General features: G+C 42.5%; 1 protein-coding gene across 12 annotated transcripts in view; it reads right to left on the bottom strand.

Annotated features, from left to right (window-relative positions):
* HOOK3 (hook microtubule tethering protein 3) overlaps nt 1–21083 on the bottom strand; it is a 93848-nt gene that overhangs the window by 41078 nt on the left and 31687 nt on the right. For all 12 annotated transcript variants that reach the window (XR_014061883.1, XR_014061882.1, XR_014061884.1 and 9 more), the window contains exons 7-12: nt 15806–15868; nt 14175–14258; nt 8629–8792; nt 5386–5526; nt 3713–3914; nt 859–969 (exon numbers count right to left, since the gene is read on the bottom strand). Coding sequence is in view for 9 of the 12 variants with exons in the window: in XM_081519091.1 (XP_081375217.1) it covers nt 859–969; nt 3713–3914; nt 5386–5526; nt 8629–8792; nt 14175–14258; nt 15806–15868 (765 nt within the window). In the remaining 3 variants the exon portion in view is untranslated. The remainder of the gene's footprint in view (nt 1–858; nt 970–3712; nt 3915–5385; nt 5527–8628; nt 8793–14174; nt 14259–15805; nt 15869–21083) is intronic.

Here is a 21083-nt window from a genome sequence, read left to right on the forward strand (position 1 = left end):
CATGAATTTACTCATTAGTGGTCTCTGCCTTACCTGACAGAATGATAAACAGTGGGGAACACGAACATGTTATAGTTTTTAATCTTTTATAGAATGATCACAGAAGGAAAAGATTAGATTTTTTCCAGTTTAACCATACTGAATATATACTATGTGCAAGGCAGTATCTTATCTAGTTAATCATAAGAAACAAAACTATCTACTCCATTCTTAACAATTAGTCTCTGATTATGTAAATAACATTTTTTTCATGAAACATAAAAATCACACAACAAAGACTTTAAATATTCACGAATTATGACCACTTAAAAATATTTTTAAAAGCTTCAAAATATGCTGAACAACAACAAAAAGAATTGTGCCCCTTATATTAAACATACAGAAAACAGAAAAGCTACATAAATTTATAGAAAGTCACAAGTAAGATGATGGAAAAGAAGCAACAGTGGTATAAAAGTTAAATATATATAAAATAAATTAGAATAAACAGTCTCTCAATCTTTTATTTTAGATGTATTTCTGAAACACAAATATAAATTTTTAATTCAAAAATCAACAGGTGCAGGGAGCTCAAATCCGATGCTCTGGGACAGCCTAGCAGGGTGGGGGTGGGAGAGAGGTTCAAGAGGGAGGGGACATGCATGTACCTATAGCTGATTCACGTTTATAGATGGCAGAAACCAACACTGTAAAGCAACTATCTGCCAATTAAATATAAATAATTTTAAAAATCAACAGCATCTCTAAATTTTAAATTTATAAGCAGAGGAAGAAATTAACGTAGCCAAAACAAGAATTAAATATCATTTTCTTAATTTCAGCACTGATCAAAACCAAAATGCCAATATATATACTCACATCCTTTTCTTTTTGAAGACTGTCAACTTTTTCTTTTAGCCGCTTATATTCAAAATCTAATTTATCTGCTTTCTTCGATTCTTCAGATAATCTATTTTGCAGTTCTACTACCTGGTATAGAAAGGTATCATTAATTGTTATAATTTGATACATTAGGAATTATCAAATTTCTTCTATGGATCTATGAAGATCATCTTCCCCACAAATACTAAAAAAAACCAGATAAGATACAGAAACCTGACTCAATGAAGAGAACCTAGGTACAGAAATCTGCCTAGATAGTGTGGATTCTAAAACCGGATCATCTGGAAGAACAAATGCCCAAACCTAGAAAAACCTACAGGACTTTCGTTTCCTGTAACACAGGTAACTGGGCAGTCTGAAAGTCCTTTTAGCATGAAGCAAAAGAAATGCTGAGGGGGAAAAAGTCCAACGGCATTGCTAAGCTTGTAAGAAAGCGTAGGAGGTCATCAGGGGCTAAAACTGGAGTGAAGGTTTGTGAGGAAGCTAAGGGCACTGTGAGATGCCACCTGGAAGGTCCAGGGGCCCAGACCTTTACATATCAGGAGACAGGAGGTGGTTGTTAAACTATCTTGGGTTCTGAAAGGTGCTGAGTCAGTAAACAGGTAGGTCAGGGAAAAAAATCCATCAGCTGGCAAAGTCATAAGGAAACTTGCCTGCCTTAAAGTGAGTGTTCTGGGTTCCATAAAGTGTAACTTGAAAATGTGTAACCATAGCCTGTAGATACATGGATTTGTGTTAGAATTTTTGCCATATGCCTTGTATGGTAAACCCTAAACCAAGCAATTAATGTAAGTCACCCTGGTTGGTAGCACAGGGGAAAATCTGGCATATGAAAAACACATTGTCTGGAGGAACACAACCTCAACCAGGTCCCCAGGACTCTCAAACGTAAAGAGGAGAGCGAACCCCGAAATCACAAAAGCCTTCAAGAAATGAACCACTAAGAACAACAGTCAGCAAAAAAAAAAAAAACAGCACGAACGAGAACAGAACAGTAGAACAAGCCCTCCAAGGACGTCAAATCAAAGTTCAATACTTAAAGAAAATAAAAGAAAGAAACCTGAAACATACAAGGAATAAAATACCACCAAGTATGATCAGGCAGGCATGAAATAGCCACCAAAAGAGAAGTTACAGAAAGAAAAGTATTACAACGAAAAATAAGATATATTAAGCTCCAGATCAGAAACCAGTTCATGGGGTCGTAGAGTCAGACACGACTTAGCGACTGAAGAACAAGATCAGAAACAGAGAGAACGAGTGTAATATTTCTATATTCTATAGCGCAATTTCAGCATAATAATTATAGGTGTAGATTTTTTATTTATTGTTTGTAATTCACTGTTATACTAAATCTGATGTCTTTCATTAATTCTGAAAAACGCTCAGCCATTCTTTCCTTCAAGTAATGTCCTTCTATAATTTTGTTCTTCTCTCTGGAACTCTGATAAAATCATTTCTTATTTTAATTTAATACTCTTTAATCACATTTATAGCTTCTTTGGGCTACATTTAACTTTCAATAATTCTTTCAACTTAGTTGTCTGTTGAAAATCTTCATAATGAAATGTTGTGGAAAAATGTATTCACCAAAAAATCCTACCAGCCATACACGGTATACAGGGTTGTTCTACTAAAATGTCTCTATTATATTAAATGAATATAATTTTGATGCCAAAATCAGAAGACAAGGAAAGCATGAGATACAGAAAACTTTGAGTAAACAAATCGTAGACATAAAATATTCCAAGTAAAATAAACCAAGTGAATCTAACAATGTGAAACAACAAATAAATCTTCTATGACTAAGCTTATCTCAGGAATGCAAGGATGGTTTAAGCATCGAGATCTATTAATATAATTCATCAGATTAACAGAAAGGAGAAGCAGCACAGGCATCTCTCAACAGGTGTGGCTGATTAAATACAACATCTGCTTACAATAAACCCCTTGTGAGGTTAGGAATACAATGAAATTTTGTTATTCTTAAGAAAAGGTGGCTACAAAAACCTAAAGCAATCCTTATAATATACTGGTAGGACATTTGAAGCACTGTGTAAAAAAATCAATATGAAATGGTTGTCTATTATTATTATTGCTTCTGTTCAAGGCTGTAGTAAAGGTTAGGCATGCTGATTAAGAAGGAAAAAAAGGGTATGCTGTAGAAAGAAACAAAAAAAAAAAGATTTTTATTTGTGTAAAATATGACTTCTGACAAGAAAACTAACAGACATTATTGGAAGTAATACGGGGGACTTCTGTGGTGGTCCAGGGGTTAAGACTCTGCCTTCCAGCGCAGGGGATTCAGGTTCCCTCCCTGGCCGGGGGCTAAGATCCCACACGCCTTATGGCCAAAAAGCCAAAGCGTAAAATAGAAGCAATATCATAATAAATTTAATAAAGACTTTAAAAATGGTCCTAAAAATAAAAAGTAGTAATATGGAAATTTGACAAGATTGTAAGATCAGCATACAGGACTCCCTGCCAACTCCAGGTGCCACAGTTACTGAAGCCTGTGCCCCTAGAGCCCACGCTCTGCACCAAGAGAGGGCACCGCAATGATAAACCTGTGTACCTCAATAAAGAGGAGCCCCCAATTGTTGCAACCAGAGGAAATCTGAGCACAGCAGCCAAGACTCAGCGCAGTACATTAAGACGTAACAGAAGTATCTGCTGTAGGGACCAATCGATAACCTCTGGATATGCACTAAGTGTCAAGAGGTGAAAAACCGAATCCTGTGAAAACAAGTCAGGGGACCCTGATAAAGCCAGCGTCACTCTGGAGAATTCAGCTGCAAACAACGTTAAGAAACCATGCCACCCTTCTTACCTGTCTCTTATACGTCTCGAGCTGACTTCGAGCCGCGTTGGCTTTTCTCAGCTCCTCCTCTAGACTGACTGTGTTCTGCATATACATAGTATTCTTTTCTTCTAAGAGCTTAACTTGCCGCCTCAAATCACCTAGATCTTCTAGCTTCTTCTTATATGATTCTACTTGGCCTTCAAGTTTAGACACTTTATCAGAAGAATGTCTAGAATGAGATGGGAAACCAGAAATCACAAACACGCCCACAGTTGTAAAGCTGCTGTAGTCAGCGCTAAACCAGGAAGATTGCCAGGAAGTAACACGTTCTAATGAAATGACAAGACCAAAGGTGAGTCCAGCTTAGTTTTTTGTGCAGGTCCAAAAGTATGACCAAAACAACAGCAAAATTTGTAATGAAGAACATTACATAAAATTTAAGGAATGCAAGCAGGAGTAGGTAGTCAGAGAGTTCCATGCAGCACAAAAGCAAAATAAATTGTACGGTGTCCAAATAATTTGGCAACTGGATGTTACTAGTGACCAGAGGAACAGCTGTTTCAGAGGAACAGTGGGGGGCAGGTGGTGATGAATTCTAGCGGGTTAAGGAGAAAATGTAAATCTGACCCCGTGTAATCTAAATCTGTTCTGGAGAGAAGGAGAGAGTAATACTTCTCTCACTTTTTCTAAGAGAGGGACCGAAACATACAAATAGATGCTTGGGGGTGGGTTGGGGAGATTCAAACGGGAAGAGAAGTGATAACTGATGTGGCCCTGGTCCCTGCACAGCCAAGAACGGTTGAGACCCAGAGCACCAGGAGTCAGCAGTGGATGGGAGCAGAGGCCAAAGGTGGTGGGAATGCAGGAGACAGCACGCAGCGGGTCCACGGGTCATGGCCCGTCCCTCGGTGCAGGGGGCAATGTCATCCACCAAGACTGCAGCTCAGGAGAGGTGGGGGTGGGGGGACAGACAGGTGAGAAGAGTCAGGAAAACTTAGCGCAGCAACGACCTAAGTGGGGGACAGAGCCGTCCACGGGTGGGGAGCAGAACGGGAGGCCAGTGGAGGGAGCCCAGAGGAGGGTGGGGATCATTAGTTAGTCTGCGGAAGGACAGAAATCACATCACTACATGATTTTCTCTATTCGTTCTTAGTATTTAAAGAGCCAAAGTGCAAGATATAGATGGTTGGAATGATCTGATGGAGGACAGGTTATACAGCTTATACAGGAGAGTGGCAGGGAGCGAGGGGCCCGGTGAGAGCGCAGTTGAGTCCAGCAAGGAAATGAGCCTTGTGTGGGGGAGTGGGGGGCAGGATCTGAGCAAGCAGACGACTGATCGACTGGACGACGCAGAAGGACAGTCTGGGAGCAGCAGAGAGAAAGCTCACAGCTACACAAGCATGAAGCGCTGGTCTGAGATGAACTCCTACGTAACCAACGTTTATATGCAGCACTTATCTGCCAGACACTGTTCCGAGTGCCTACAAACATAAACTCACTCAGTTCCACACGGCAGCCTGAGTGGGCATGTGTACTATTTCCACTTTACAGATGAGAAATGGTTCCATGGAGGTGAACCTCGGGGGCCTGGCTCTTAAGACACCATCCCGTGAGACCTGATGATAGCGGGAATCCTGGAGGTGGGTCTGTGTGGGGGGGTGGCGGGTCTGAGATCCCACGGGGATGCAGGGCTTGTTTACCTAAGAACATCTATTTCGTCCTTCAGAGACTGAGCATCATCTGCCAGAGTGGTCAGCTCATCGTTCTGCTGCCGGAGTTCAGAGATCTCCTTCTCCAACTCTTCGCAGCGTATTCGATAGTCATCTTTGGCCGCTTCAAGCCTGTCATCGGAAACAAAACAGACCCAGAAAGCACTACTTACTAATAATTCTTCTTAGAACAGTAAAAGTAAGTTAAAAAAATGAAAATAAGCTCTTCTTGAACTTGTCTCCTACTTTTGCGACCGTATGCTGTATTTCCGTGTTTTAACTGTCCTGGAAACAGATTCTGCCGTTCTAAGACTTGGAGAAAGACAACCACCAACTGCCATTCCTCTCTTCAGAAAGTCAGACACCAAGTGGTATTTTTCAAAATGTATCAGCTATTAAGTTTTATTTTTAATTAGGAAACGAACATACTCCTTTTGAAAGCTTTAAAAAATGCATAAAAACAAAGAAGATAAAAATCATGCATTACTCTAGATAGGTTCCTACTGTTAACATTTATGGAGTGTAACTTCCAGCCTGACTTCTTTTCCTAGATATTTTCGCTCCAAAATATGGATAATATGGTTCCTGATTTAATTTGTTGTTGCTTTTTTGGCCGTAACTCACCGCTTGTGGGGTTGAACTCAGCCCCTCTGCAGTAAAAGTGCAGAGTCCTCATCACCGGGCTGCTGGGGAATTCCATGTGTGGATTTGTTTTGCTTAATACATACACCCTTCCTTTGGATTTACAGGATTCTCTCATGTCACAAATATTTATCACTGATTATTTTATTTATGTATTTAATGCATAAAGATTCTTAGTTTTTATCCAATTCAACTAATGAATCTCACACTTCAGAGTTTTTGCTTCTAATGCGCAATTAGAATTTTTTATTCTAATTCGTTCTTTTCTATTAGTATTTATATGGTCTCATTTTTTAACATTAAAGTTTTCAATTTCTCTGGAAACCATCTGGTTATATGCTGCAGTGCAGGAATCTAACTTTTCCTGTCAAAATACCTACCAATCATTCCCAAACTATTTAACAAATAACTTTTCCTTATTGATTAGAAAATGCCACCTTTATCATATTACAAATTTTTATATATACTTGGACTGGTTTATGGATCTTCATTTGTGTCACTGGTGTCTGTATTTTGTTGTACGGGTACCAAGCTGTTTCCATTAGGGTGAGCATTAAAATTTCTTCTTCTTCTTCATTTAGATACTTAGGAGCAGAATTTTCCCTGTGATACTAACTAGTTATTGCTAGAAAGGCCTGCGACATACGCAAAGGTGTCACATAACCCTCTCTCTCTTAAATGTTTATTGGTTCTAAGAACTTTTCAGTTGGTTCTCTTCCATTTTCTGGGTGGACACACATTATCTATAAATGATGATCATTTTTTTTTTGTCTATCCAGTATTTTAATCTCATTTCTTTTTCTTATTTCATTTTCTAGAAAAGTAATAACAGCTAAATCTTATATAGCTTCTATGTGCCAGGCAATATTCTTCAAATACTTTACATATGTTAATTCATTTAATGCTCACAAAAATTCTAGAGAGTAGACAAAACTAGTAGACCATCTTGAGAAAAGGAGGTATGCCAAGGGTTACAAAGCTAGTAAGGGGCAAAGCCAGGATTTTTAGAGTGTTAAGAAAAAAGTCAAATAATATTAATAGATTAATACGCATCTTCATCTTATATTCTTAACTTTACTGATAATTTCATGTACCAAGCTTATTGTTTATTCTTCCTTCTCCTTTAACTTACGGATTAGAGGAGGCATAATACATTTATTTACTGTAATAGATTTAATAGTTACTGTAACAGATTTACTAATATTGCTGGGATAAAGCTTATTTTTACTATAGCACTGGATTGAGTTTACTACTCTTCTTTTCAGAATCATTTAAAGAATACTTATAAATGAGATGTTAGTCATTTGAAAATAATAGTAATAAACCCATCATGTGAATACTGACAATATACTGTTTATGAAAAACAACTATTTTCTAAAACTGGTGAGAAGAGTGGCAATGTTTTTTACATTCTGTGATTCAAATCACTGGTTTACTAGAAGACATCTGGGTTCTCCTAACTGTTTCTACATGCGTCTGATGTGAGGGGTTTTTGGCTGAGGTCCATGAAGGAAACCAGTCTAACACAGATACGCAGCTGGAAGAGAGAGGACCTGAAGATGCCGAAAGGGTCCTCAGATCACAGTCTAAACTGCGGTTGCAGACCATAAGCAATGGACTATTTGTCTTAGGTTTCTGGGAAGACTAAGAAGGTGCACTTTTTTCCGGTCAAGGCAAACAAAACAAAACATTACATTTCACTGGAGAAAAATAAAGACTGGTAGATATGTAACCATATTTAGTGGATAGGTAATGATACTTAATTTCACCCACAGTTTTAACACTGAACATCTATGGCTGGGTAAGAAATGGGTCATGATACATTTTATAGAAAATCATAACATAGTATTTTTATCATCCTGCCAAGCCCTTCCACCTTGCAGTTCTGTTCTGTCTTGCAGGACACCTGATTTTCCTTTTTACCACTCAACTGCTAGCGGGCCCTCTTCCTTTTTGGCCCTTTCCTCCCTGAGAAGATGTGTTAGAGGACGACTCCTTTACATCAGCTTGCCCTTTAACTACATCTGTCTCTAAACCTCGCCCCTGGCCTTTCTCTTATGCCCTTAAACCGTGCCCTGGAAGGCACAATGTCTAAATTCCATGCGTGGTTAAATTTTTTTTTTTTTGCATCTGGCCCTTTAAGAAGATACACTTAATTTGAAATCCTATCCCTGCAGTCTGTGATCTAATTTCCTTTTTTTGTTTTAAATTTAATTTTCAATTTTGAGTGAATTTAACCTTTCCAGTGACCATTCCAACGCACCCTCAGGCCCCTTTGCTAGTTCTTCCTGATGTTTTTCTCAGTCTGACTTTAGTTGTCTCCAGGCACCTGGTAGGGTGGGGGTAGAATCTGTTCCTTCCCTTCACCCACAGTCATGGTTCAACTGGGGAGTTCTGTCCGCAAGTCAGGTTGAGGGCAAGAACCTTCCTAGATGTGTGCTTATTTCATGGTGTGTGGAAAGACTTTTGGAAAGTGGCTAATCACAGAGCCACCTTGGTCTGCAGTTACCTGGAAGCCCTAACACTATATTCTTAACTGCAAAAGACATTACCAGATTTTAAAGGATTAGATCTGAGTGAGTGGTCCTTTACCTGAATGTTTCTTCCTGGAGCTGCTCTAACTGAGTCTGGAGCTGCAGATGCCTCCTTCCTGCTGGACTGTTAGGATCTTCTATAGAATCTGATTGATTAAGTCTTTCCATTAATACCTGATTCTCTGCCAACAGACTACTTTTCTCCTCCTGCAGTGCTGCGACCTGTTAGAATGTAGAAAGACAGGAGTTATTTTCTCCAATTACACTGGACCTCATTAATCACTTGTAAATTACCACTATGAATTGTGTGTGTGTTAGTCGCTCAGTCATGTCCGACTCTTTGTGACCCCGCAGACTGTAGCCTCCCAGGCCCCTCTGTCCATGGAATTCTCCAGGCAAGAATACTGGAGTGCGTGGCCATTCCCTTCTCCAAGGGATCTTCCTGACCTAGGGATCAAACCCGGGTCTCCTACGCTGCAGGCAGATTCTTCACCATCTGAGCCACCAGGAAAGCCATTATGAACTAAAGCCTGTTTTTAAAGAAGTACAAGTAATCTCCACTTAAAACATTTGTATCATTTAGGAATACTGCATAGGCAGAGCAGTATGTGAAAAGTCAGAAATAATTCATTTTTTAAATTTCATACCTGAAAAGATAATTCACCAAAGACATGTAAAACGCTTCCCAGGTGGCTCAGTGGTAAAGAATCCACCTGCCAATGCAGGAGATGCAAGAGATGCAGGTTCGATCCCTGGGTCAGGAAGATCCCCTGGAGGAGGAAATGGCAACCCACTCCAGTATTCTCGCCTGGAGAATCCCATGGATAGAAGACCTGGCGTGCTACATACAGTCCATGTGGTCACAAAGAGTAGGGCGTGACTGAGCGACTAAGCAGACATGCACACACAACTTAGGACACACAAAAGACACTCATGATTAGTCATTAAGGAAAGCAAATTAGACCATAATGTGATATCCACACGCTCACTCCCACTAGGAAGCCGAACATTAGAGAGACTGGCTGTTCCAAATGCTGGCGAAGATGCAAACAAGTGGGAATTTAACACGCCTGGTGAGAATGTGGAATATTCTGAACACTATGAATATCTGGTTTGCATTTTCCTAAAAAATTAATCATGTAACTACCACACGATGCAGACAGTTTACTCTTAGGTATTTATTTACCGCAGACAAACAAAACATATGTTCACAAAAAGATGCAGAATGTTTATAGCAGCTTCCTTTGTAATAGCTTCCCTGGTGGCTCAGATGGTAAAGAAATCTGCCTGCAATGCAGGAGACCCAGGCTCGATCCCTGGGTCGGGAAGATCCCCTGGAGAAGGGAATGGCAACGCCCTCCAGTTTTCTTGTCTGGAAAATCCCATGGACAGAGGAGCCTGGCAGGCTACAGTCCACGGGGTCACAAAGAGTTGGACATGACTGAGTGACTAACACAAACACAGAACAACAAATATTTATCAATAGGTGAATAGCTAGATAACAGCACATCCATACAACACAACACTGTTTGACAACAAAAGAATTAACTATTGATACCAACAATATGAATGTATCTCAAAATAAAAAAGAAATTAGGCAGAAAAAGAGTACAGTGTGTGTGACTCCTTTTATATGTGATTCTAGAAGACACAAGCTAATCCACAGAGACAGAAAGCAGCATCAGGACTGGAAGAAGATGACAGAGAACCCGTTATCCTGACTGTGGTGATGTCAACAGGCATCAGAATTGTATACTTCACAAGTGGGCAGTTTACTGTATGCCAACCACATCTCAAGAACCTGGAAAAGTGGAAGCTGCCTCCACTTCCAATTCTCCGTCTCCGCCCCCAACTCCTCTTGAACCTGTTCCAGCAGGGCTCCTGGCCCACCACCCGCAGGACCAGCGGAGCTCTGCTTCCCGCGGCTCCCAGGACACCCCCCTCTCCTGGTCCTCTTCGTGTCCCTGCCTGGGGGCACCCACGGCTTTTCCTTCCTAAATACACGGATGTCTCTCCGTAGCTGGGCTGTAAACACCGCTTACTCACTGAGAGCTTGCACGTTTCTATTTCCAGCCTGGGATCCCGAACGGGGCATCCGGTCCACGAGGTATCTGACTCCAACCTGTGCATCTGGGACTCTCCCCGCACCCCGGCCAGCCCGCCCACCGTCTCCCCGTCTCGGCAGTGCTAACTCTGTCCTTCCACTTGCTCGGTCAGGACCTGTCACAGCTCATCCTCACATCCACGCCCACTCTTTCAGCAAACATCAGCGGCTCTGCCTTCAAACAGATTTCCACCACTTCTCACCGCCCCTCAATTCTGATTTAAGCCAACCTAAGTTTTCGCCTGATTGTTCCAAAGGCGTCTGAATCAGTCTCCATGAGTTGGCCCTTACCCTCGGTCTAGTCTCGACCCAGGAGCCGTCAAAACCCATGAAAATAAAACTTGGATCACAGGATGACTCTGCTCGCAAGCCTGCAATGGCTTCCTGTTTACTGAGCCTTTCCCAAGGCCCGTCTGGCCTCTGCGGACGGGTCCCCTCTCCCGCTCCACTCCTGCCGTCCTCATCGCCGAGTCCCTCAGAGACCCCAGTCACACCCCCGCCTCCCGGCGCGCTGATCTGGACGCTCCTCCGGGGAAGGCTGGGAGGCCAGCTCCTCCACGTCCTTAGGACCTGACAAACTCGCTGCCTCCGCTGGCAGGCTTTGCTGACGACCCATCAGAACAGATTCTTCCCACCCTGTCCCCCGAGTCTCCCTCTCTCTAGAGCCCGTATCAGCACACGACAGGCTGTATTCTTGTTCTGTTAGTTGTCTGCCTTCTTCATACGCATGTCAGCGCCGGGGGACAGGGGTGTTTTACCCATTTCTGTGTTTCCCTCAACTTCACTGTATCCACAGCAGCTACAGACCAGTGGAAGGTCTGGAGTGGGTGCTCAGTGTCTGTTGAATAAACAAATGAGTCTGAACGCCAGCTATCTTGTCAGATTTCCATAAACACACGAGTGTTTTCTCACAATAGAGCAACAGCTCAACTCTATACCATGGGTCTATTTCTGCTCTTTTATTCTTTTTAAAATAAATATTTAAGGTTTTAAATCCTAAAAACTCATTTCTTCGTCACTAATCTCTTTTTATTTATGTATTCACTTTAATCGGAGGATAACTGCTTGACAATGTTGTGTTGGTTTCTGCCGTACAACATTGCAAATCAGTTCGTGAAAGTCGCTCAGTCGTGTCTGACTCTTTGTGACCCCCGTGGACTATATATGGTTCATGGAATTCTCCAGGCCAGAATACAAGTTGTGAACAGCTCAGCCTTTCAGAGCCACAGGTCTCGCCGGGGGTCCTCAGCCCCGACTCTGCAACACAAAAGCCCCACAGACAACACACCGAGCCACGAGCCAGCCTGTGCCTCCACTTCACTCATGAGACAGAGGGCCAATCCCAGCGCACGACTGAATGTTACACTACCGAGGACAATACTTACATTCTGCTCGTAAAAACAACCAATCTTATTATTGTGAATAATTTATGCACAGCTAAATTTTAAAATATGAAAAGCAATTAACAGCGCTTACACTGCGTGCATGCTCAGTCACTCGGTCGTGTCCGACTCTCTGTGACCCCACGGACTGTAGCCCACCAGGCTCCTCTGTCCACGCGATTTCCCAGGCAAGAATACTGGAGTGGGTGGTCATTTCCTTCTCCAAGGGCACTTACATTATGACTAGATATTATTTACTATATAACCCAACAAGTGTGCTCTCATCACAATTCTATCTGCATCCAAAGCAACGACCAACTATTAATGCCTTCAAACTAAAATGCTTCTAGCAGAAAATATCATGAACTGAGTACCTACTACCCAGCTTTAGCAAGGATCAATATGTGGCCAATTATGCACCATCTGGACCTCATCCACTCTCTCCTCCCCTCTGGTTTTGTTGTAAATCCAAGACAAATACATTTTATTTCTTATTCCCTTTTTATTTCTGAAAGATTTCTTCAACTTCATTTTTAACTATTCTACTGGATTTTTATTTTGACAATTATATTTTTAATTTACTTAAGTGTTCCTCTCAGTCTGAGGGGCTTCCCTGGTGGCTCAAACGGGAAAGAATCTGCCTGTGATGCAGGAGACCTGAGTTTAATTTCTGGGTCAGGAAGACCCCCTGGAGTAGGAAATGGCACACCACTCCAGTATTCTTGCCTGGAGAACCCCATGGAAAGAAAAGTCTGGTGGACTACAGTCCATGGGGTCACAAAGCATCAGACATGACTGAGCAACTAATACTTCACTTCAAGTGTTTCTTGATCTCTGACTTTTTTCTTTTTAAAACAGCATCTTGTCCTTACTTTAGAGATGCAGCACCTTCGCCAGTTTCACAGGAACATTAAATGATCAAAGAGAAAACTTTTCTGCTATCCCAGTTTCTCCACTTCCTCGAGGGCTAGTTTCCTGCTCACCTTCCTGTTCTCTTTTTTGCTATGCATTTTTCCTCACATGCTTTCTGTAAATTAGAGAACCCGGAAAGGTCAAAATGAAAAGGGCCTAACCCTGTGATACTAACACTGGGTCTATCCTCCCATACTTCTGTTTGCTTAACTCTTTAGAAGAGAACTCTCCGATCGCAAGCCGGCTTCGGGTCAGGGTGTCTGCAGCGGGTGACGGGTGGTGGGGGCGCTCTCCTACAGGACACCCTGTCGCATCTTGCTGCAGCCTTCTACCAGGTGGGAGTGGGAGTGGGGAGGCTCCCTGCGGTTCTCTGGGGTTTGCCTACAGCAGCCCCCTCCCTCTTTGTCATTATTTTGAAAACTATTTTTACTTTTGGTGGCACTGGGTCTCTTTTGTTGCGCTTGGGCATACTAGCTGCAGCAAGTGGGTGCTACTCTCGAGTTGGGGTGCACGGCCTTCTTATTGCAGAGCATGGGCTGCAGGTGCCCAGGCTCAGCAACTACGGCCCTCAGGCTCTAGAGTGCGGACTCAGTAGTTGCGGGGCACAGGCTTAGCTGCCCACAGCACGTGGAACCTTCCGGGGCCAGGGATCAAACCCACACCCCCTGGGTTGGCAGGCAGATTCTTACCTATTGGAACACCAGGGAAGTCCCCATCCCCCTTTATAAGAGTTCGTGGTCACTGCATTCTTTACTCCTCTTAGGCCATTCAGCACTCTTCCCAACTGTCTTTGGCCTTCAGAAGTGGATAACAAATGTGGTGTGCTATTGCTGGCTATAACCGAGCTGCTTGTTAAATATTCAGCAGACAGGTGAGCCGACTGTTAAACCATCAGTAACTGGTACTGGTCACTGGGAGTGTGTATACCATGGAAACTGGCAAATACTACAAAAATCAGGACTTTCAAAAATCTCCCCCAGTCTCCTGAGCACTGGTCCCCCTCCTCTTTCTCTTCTTGTGGGCTTATCCCATTTTAATTCATTTATCGTAAATTTAATGGAGTTGTGAGAAGGAAGGAAAACTCTGATCTTTGCTAGGTCTGCACTCTTTTCCCAGGATTTTTCTTCTCTAATTAGGCTGTGTTATAGTCAAACTGAACCACCAGCAGGACATTTCAGACAGGTGGTCCGGGAACAGCCCTCTTACCTGCAGATCCAACTCATGGCACCTTTGAGCAATTTCTTCCTTGGCCGACAAAGCTTCATTTAGTTCTTCTGAAGTTTTCTTCAGCTGGGTAGAAACAAAGAGCTACAGTCAGCACTGGAATCCTACGTGGCAACAGCCTGTAACCACACATGTACGGTACAGAACTCCCTTCTCTTTCTGGGGACAGCAGAAATCAAGAACCCTTCTGCATGACTCAAAAGAAGACATTTCTTTTTTTTTCGATGCTTGATACATGTTCAATGAACAAATCTGGAAATTTATAAATAAACTTCACATTGTTTGGAAATGATTTAGACCAAATTTCTGTTGTTAAGAAGCCACTTCTAACTTTGAATATCTTTTAGTCCTAAGCTTTGTTTTTTCTGAACTTGGAATTTGGTTCTCTTATATATCTTTTCTTGTCTGAGCTACCTGGTTCTTGGTAATGTTTTGATTCTGTAATAACTGAGAAATTTTACTTTGGTAAAATCTATATGTGCTAGAACAGGGGTTCAACTGTTAAATAGCTACTGTATTTCCACACAAATGTTCAATCATATTAAACCTCTGTGTTAATTTTGTATATCAGTTTCAAAATGAAAGGTTTTTATTATCCTGATTCTCAGCACAAACCAAACAGTCGTGAGCTGGGTCCCATTACTATGATAAACTTTAAGTTAGCAACGCATGAAAACATTAAAGTTAATTGACTTTTTAGAAGAAAAAAATTGATGAAAATAAAATTATATTGGCTTTTCACTTCATGTGATCAAATCTCTGCATAATGGATAGAAAAGTAAAAAGTGTATTCAAGGTAACAAGTTTAAACTCAGATGCCACAGAGTAAGGAAAAGACAAATTACAATTTGGGCTAAAATTATAGCATACCCAAAGATTTTCCTGCAAAGCATCTAGAAACCACGGGGAAGAAATGAGAGAAGACAAAGAACACAAAGATTTCTATTCATCTGGAACAGATGTCCCAGAAGAGCAGAATACAGCAACTGACAATGTAACAACATTTTATTAAAAAGCAGTAATTAAAATTACAAATCAACTTTTCTGTTAAAAACCGTAAGAATATATTGCAGAGTTCCTTAAAAAAATATAGTAGCTCCTTAGCGCATTTAAATATCTTCTGACAGACTGTTCACATCTTCTCAAAGATGAAGGAAGAAGAAACTTTTTCTTTTTTTTTTTTTAGAAGAAACTTTTTCAATTGAAGAGTAACATGAAATAAAAGGCAAAATATCTTTTGCATTATAAATAAATCGTAGGACTAAAGGCATGCCATGTTCCAGGACTGCATCTGTTTTCTTAAATGTGGCATACAGAAAGATATCACTAACAGAAAAAGAAAAACCATGACTAAAAAACACAAAATATAGTAAATTAAAGAAGTTAATTTATTTAATTAATTATGTTAGTTACAAATTACAAACTTTATTAACAAATGTTTACTATCCATTAGTAAAGTGGCTTTTAAAAAAAAGTGACTGTAATTCTTGAATTTTAGGTAAAAAATAAAGAATCACATCAATATATTTCAAAAGCTGAAACACCCTTTTCATTAACATCTAAAGTTTACCCTTCAACCTCTGCACAGATAGAAACAATGCAAGACCAGGTACCTGGCGATCAAGGTCAACATAGGCATCATTCCCAGCAGACACAGGGGACTCTTTACTCATCAGCTGAAATCAAGATTTAAATGATTACAACCAGAAGACAAAAATGACATTTGACATAATACACTTACAACAACAAACATGGATGCCTGGCTGCTGCAGAATTGTAAAAATCACAATGAAAAACACAAATGTAAAAGGAACATTTTCTTATACTTCAAAGCTTTGTTTCGCTGCAGGATTAGCCTTCACTTAAAATCTTATGTGTGCAACTTCAGGGCGGGGCCAGTCATGAGAATCAAGTATTACCTATCCTCACCATGAAAAAGACAAGCCTTTAAGTTGAAATGTGGCTAAATATTTTAAAACATTGAGTTTTCAGTACAAAAAAAATAGCACTGCTAGGTAACTATTTCCGAAGAATAAATGTGGGTCAGATCAGTGTCAGCCCAAATGAACTGCTGACGTTCAGAGGTGACGCGCGTGCACACACCGATCTACACTCAGCCCCTCCCACCCTAGGGCCGCTCACAGAGACGATCCACGGGGTGTGTGAGGGTTTGGGGAGAAAGGGTAAAATTCTGACTGTGACAAGAGTTGGGGGCAGACAAAAAATGTCCCCATTTTCTCCTGTTTCCCGTCTTATGTTCTATAAAAAGGACAAGAGAGGGACGATTAGAAAGGTGGGGACATCTTACTGAGAGATCTTGTCACCTCAGCCTTCATCCCGCTCTTTACAGAGCTGCGCGGCTCAGCTGCGCCTTCTTCTCTGTATCGGTGGTTCTCCAAGTGAGGCCCCCACACCAACACCACCAGCATCCTAGGAGCTTGTCAGAAACGCACATTCTTGGGTCCCTGGCTCAGATTTACTGAATCAGAGACTCTGGGGTTAGGGCCCAGGACGCACACTGAGGTTTGAGAACCACTGCTCTCTAATCGTGTCATGAGAAGAGTCAAAGTCCCTTAGTATAAGTAGGGGGAAAAAAAAATCTCAGGAAGTATAAAAGAATACTGGTTTCAATTTTTTTTATACTTTCATTGTAAGAATATTAATAAAAACAGGATCAAAAGAATTTCCTTCCAATTGGGGGGAAAAAAACCCAACACAGAGAGGATGAAATTCAGAAAAAAAATACAAAAATAAATCCATTATTCTACCATCCAGAAACAACCACTTCTGTAATTCTGCCCTATGTAAGAAGCCGCCTGTGCCACAGGCCACACATGGCTCAGGTAAGGAAGACAGCTCAGTGGTAAGGGCTGTGAGGGCTCTGATTTAGGGCGGCGGTGGGGTGGGTGAGGCGAGGGATCTGACTCAGGGTGGCGGTGGGGTGGGTGAGGAGTGGAAGAGTTTTCCTGCAGTCTCCTTCCCGTCCCCACTGTTACGGCGCCCGCCGGCATCCCACCCCCAGCACCGCCTCCTCCAGGTCACTCACAGCCAGGGGGTCTGCCTGCGCCTCCCTCCCAGGCCCTCTGGCTTTCACTCGGGGCCGTCACTCCGGCAGTCACTTCCCGCCTCACTTTGCTCAGACTCTAGGTGAACGTCACTGTTGTGGCTGCCAAGAGTTTAGTCTTTTGCCGCCTCCCCTTTGGCAATCTCCTCACTCTGACGTCGGCTGACACAGTTCAGCATCTGTTTAATCAGTTACCTTCTCTCTCTGGCCTAGGCTTCGTGGTCTATTATTTGGTTTTAATATAATCAATTCTCTTACCTTAGTACCTTCCCCCAGGGAAAATCTCAATCCAAAACCAATCCAACCACCTTTCTCTTCTGGCCGTCAACCCTGACCGCTAAGTACTGAGAGAGTCAAAATATTTTTTAAACCACAAAACATGACGTACAGTTTCCAGGGTCAGCTAGGCTTTCAAAGTTGCCCCAAAGTACAGCTATGCTTCCCCATCAGCAGCCTCTTTATTCCATTAGAGACTATTCCAAACCGTTCCTGCTTCTCAAACCTCACCAACTCTCTGGACTCTTTATGACCAGACTTTGCCCCCAGGTAAGAAATTCCTCAGTTTCCGGCAGAATTGGCAGCATTCATGCCCACCCTTCCTCCTTCAATCTGGTTAAAATGCAAGAGCTGTTCTTCCCAACCAAGGCTGATCCCTCCACTTAACGCTCTCAACCCTGTCTCTTCCCAGCTTCTCACAGACCATGCACCACTCACCATCCTCGTGTCATCCCAACCTCTCCCCAGCTCTCTCCTGCGGCTTCTTCCTATTAGCGTTTAAAGAACTGAAGGACTATTATGTATCTGACTACCACTCACATTTCTCCAAAGAAGACAGTATAACATGGCCAGGAAACACATGAAGAGATGCTCAACATCACTAGCCTAGCGGGAAATACAAATAAGCCACAGCGAGAAAACACCTCCCATCCGCTCCGAAGGTGGACGGTTACAAAGGTCGATGATGGGGGAAAGGACTCAGAATCCTGGGGCACTGCTGGGGGGACGGACAACGGTGCCAGCACCCGTGGGAAGCACACTGGCACTTCCTCAAAAAGTTGTATACACAGGATCACCACATGGACCAGCAATTCAGGTTCTGCGTAGATACTCAAAAGAATTAAAAACCGGTGCTCAAAAAAACAAACCCAACAAAAAAACCCCTTACACACATTCACAGCAGCGCTACTCACAACACCCAAAAGGTGGCAACAACTCAAGTGTCTACTGACAATGCTTAAACACAACATGGTCCACCCACACCATGGACTACCATTCAGCCACAAAAAGGAACTAAGTATTGAGACGTGCTACAAAATAACCTTGAAAACGGCGAAGTGTATAGTTATGTGTATTTTACCACAATAGGGAAAAAAAAAAGAAATTGCGATCAGTAGCACCTGAATAAAGACAAACAATCATCTTACAAAACTCCTTCTTCAACTCCACAGGTCTGTCCAGCCATCAGGTCCTCCTGCACGGCCTCACCAGTCACCAGGCCTACTGACTAAAGCTCTGACAGCATTCAGTCTGCCCACACTCGACCCGAACCTGTAACCCAGTTCGGGCTCCCATCCGTCTCACCCGACAATGACTAAGGTCTCACCTGCTCTCCTTTTTCTGGCCGTGGTTTCCTCCAATCCATCCTTCTCATTGCCTAGAGTTTCTCAGATACAGACTTCACTGTATTTTCTCCTTGAAAGTCTATTCACTGGTTTCCAAAATTCCAACTCGTTCAACATCCTATTGATTTTAGGGCTCCTGCCTCACCTCCGGCCCCCGCCACCTCCTGCTTCTGCTGAGTGAAAGCAAACTTTCCAGAATGTTAACAGTCTCCGAACGGCTGGAGGCTTTCTCTTCTGCAGTCTATTTCTCTATAATAAAAGGTACTGTATCTTTAGCCAGGTTCACAGCTCCTGTGTCCCCACCTGCACCGTCCCACCCCCTCCGCCCCCCAGACTGCAGCTTGTCTCCTCCCCCCAGGGCTCAGCTGAGATGCCACGTTCTCTAGTAAGCCCTCCTCTCTGTCCCCATACTGAGTGACTTTTCCCCATGATGGCGATTTTCACTCTGAACACTCTGGAGGTGTCTGAACTCCTTGTCTAACCAGCTCTTCCTTTAGATTCGTGCTCTGTGTGACAAGAGATCCCGTCTACCTTTTCACAGCTGTACCCACCAGCAGGCTTCTATTGTCCCTGCTGCATCGTGAACACTCAATGGGTATCTGCTCAGTGAACAAAATGGGTACGCACAGAACAGACATATCATCCGAATATCCAGCTGTACATACCTTTTCATACACTGCTTTGTTCACTTGACACTTTAAATGTTTTCCCTTTGTTGGAAGATATTTTTTTTGGTGACAAATTTTTATCAGCTACATAATAAACCATGCAGTGGAGGTGCTATGATGTAAACACCTTCTTGCCAATGGAAATAACACTATTTTCACATTTTTGTTCATATAAAATAGGCTGGTAAAGTTGTGCCCAATCTTGGTCTGAATTTTTAAATAATTCCTTGGGATAGATTCAGAGAATGAAAATCACTCAGTTACAGATTTCAATGAAAAAGAAAAACCTGATGAAAGATACACCTTTTATTATAGAAAAATACAAGAATGCAGAATAGAATACATCCAACCATGTGGAGATAGTTAACATTTCGGAAAGTTAGTTTTCACACATCTTAATTTTTATTATTTAACAAAAATGGGATTATACTGCTTGCACGTTCTGTATCCTACCTTTTTTAACCTAATATGTTATAAACTTGTCCCACGTCATTACTTCTTAAAAAATAGGCTTTAATGCTTACATAGAATGCCAACATATGGTTGTATCATACTTCATTTGTTCATTCCCCTATTGCTGGGCAGTGAGGTTATTTCTAGTGTTTCAGTCCTAGAAAGTAAGGCTGAATGAACAGGCCCTAAGGTGACACATCGCAGCCTTACGGCGTGGGCTCTGTGTGATCCAAGTTCTAACTCTGCCGCTGCTTCTGGTGTGAACCTGAGCTGGTTGCTCACACTGTCGAGGCCTCTGTCTCCTCTTTTCTAAAATGGGGACAGTGACAGTACATACTTCAAAGGATGAGATGTAACTTTTTTAAAATTGTGGTAAAATATCTGTGGTAAAATAAAAGCTGTCATTTGAACGACTGTTATGCGCACACTTCGGTAGCATTCATTGCAGCTGCAGTGACTGTTAAGCGAGTTAGTATTAACAGACGTGGCGTGTTTACTGAGCACCAGTGCAGAGCAGGTGTGGATACACACTTGCTATTACTATTATCGCTGTCTACCTTTGTACTGCAGACCTCCTCAGGATAAATTCCTAACGGTGGGATTACAGGATCAGCCACAGGCAGGCAGGACAGTGAGCAGCCCCCTTATTATTTCTTCCTGTTTTTGCTTAGTAACAGAGCCCTCACGTTCTGGCTGGGTCCCGTGACTGCCTGGAATAAAGAACACACTCTCCAGCTTCCCCGAGCGCCAACGCGAGACACAGCTGGATAACAAGCGTGAGACTTCCTAGACGTTTTCTAAAAGGAAGTGGAGAACCTTCCTTGGCCGTGCCTGCTGGGCAGGATGTGATGTGAGGACTGGAGCACAAGCCAGCACGGCAGACCACAGGGCTGGAATCCCATGTTAGGGATGGCAGACCAGGAGCTGCAGAGCTGGGCTCCTGATGCCGACAGAGCCAACCCGAGACCACTTAAGAGCAATTCAGACTCACATCTCGCTTTGGTGACCATCGCTGTGTTATCTGAACACTCACAACCCTGCGTCTTACCCTCCTACTCTGATCAGTGCTAGACTGTCAAACCGA

Source organism: Giraffa tippelskirchi, chromosome 8 (genome assembly GCF_054371585.1).
Source record: "Giraffa tippelskirchi isolate mGirTip1 chromosome 8, T2T-mGirTip1v1.2.pri, whole genome shotgun sequence".
In the NCBI taxonomy this organism is placed as follows: Eukaryota; Metazoa; Chordata; class Mammalia; order Artiodactyla; family Giraffidae; genus Giraffa; species Giraffa tippelskirchi.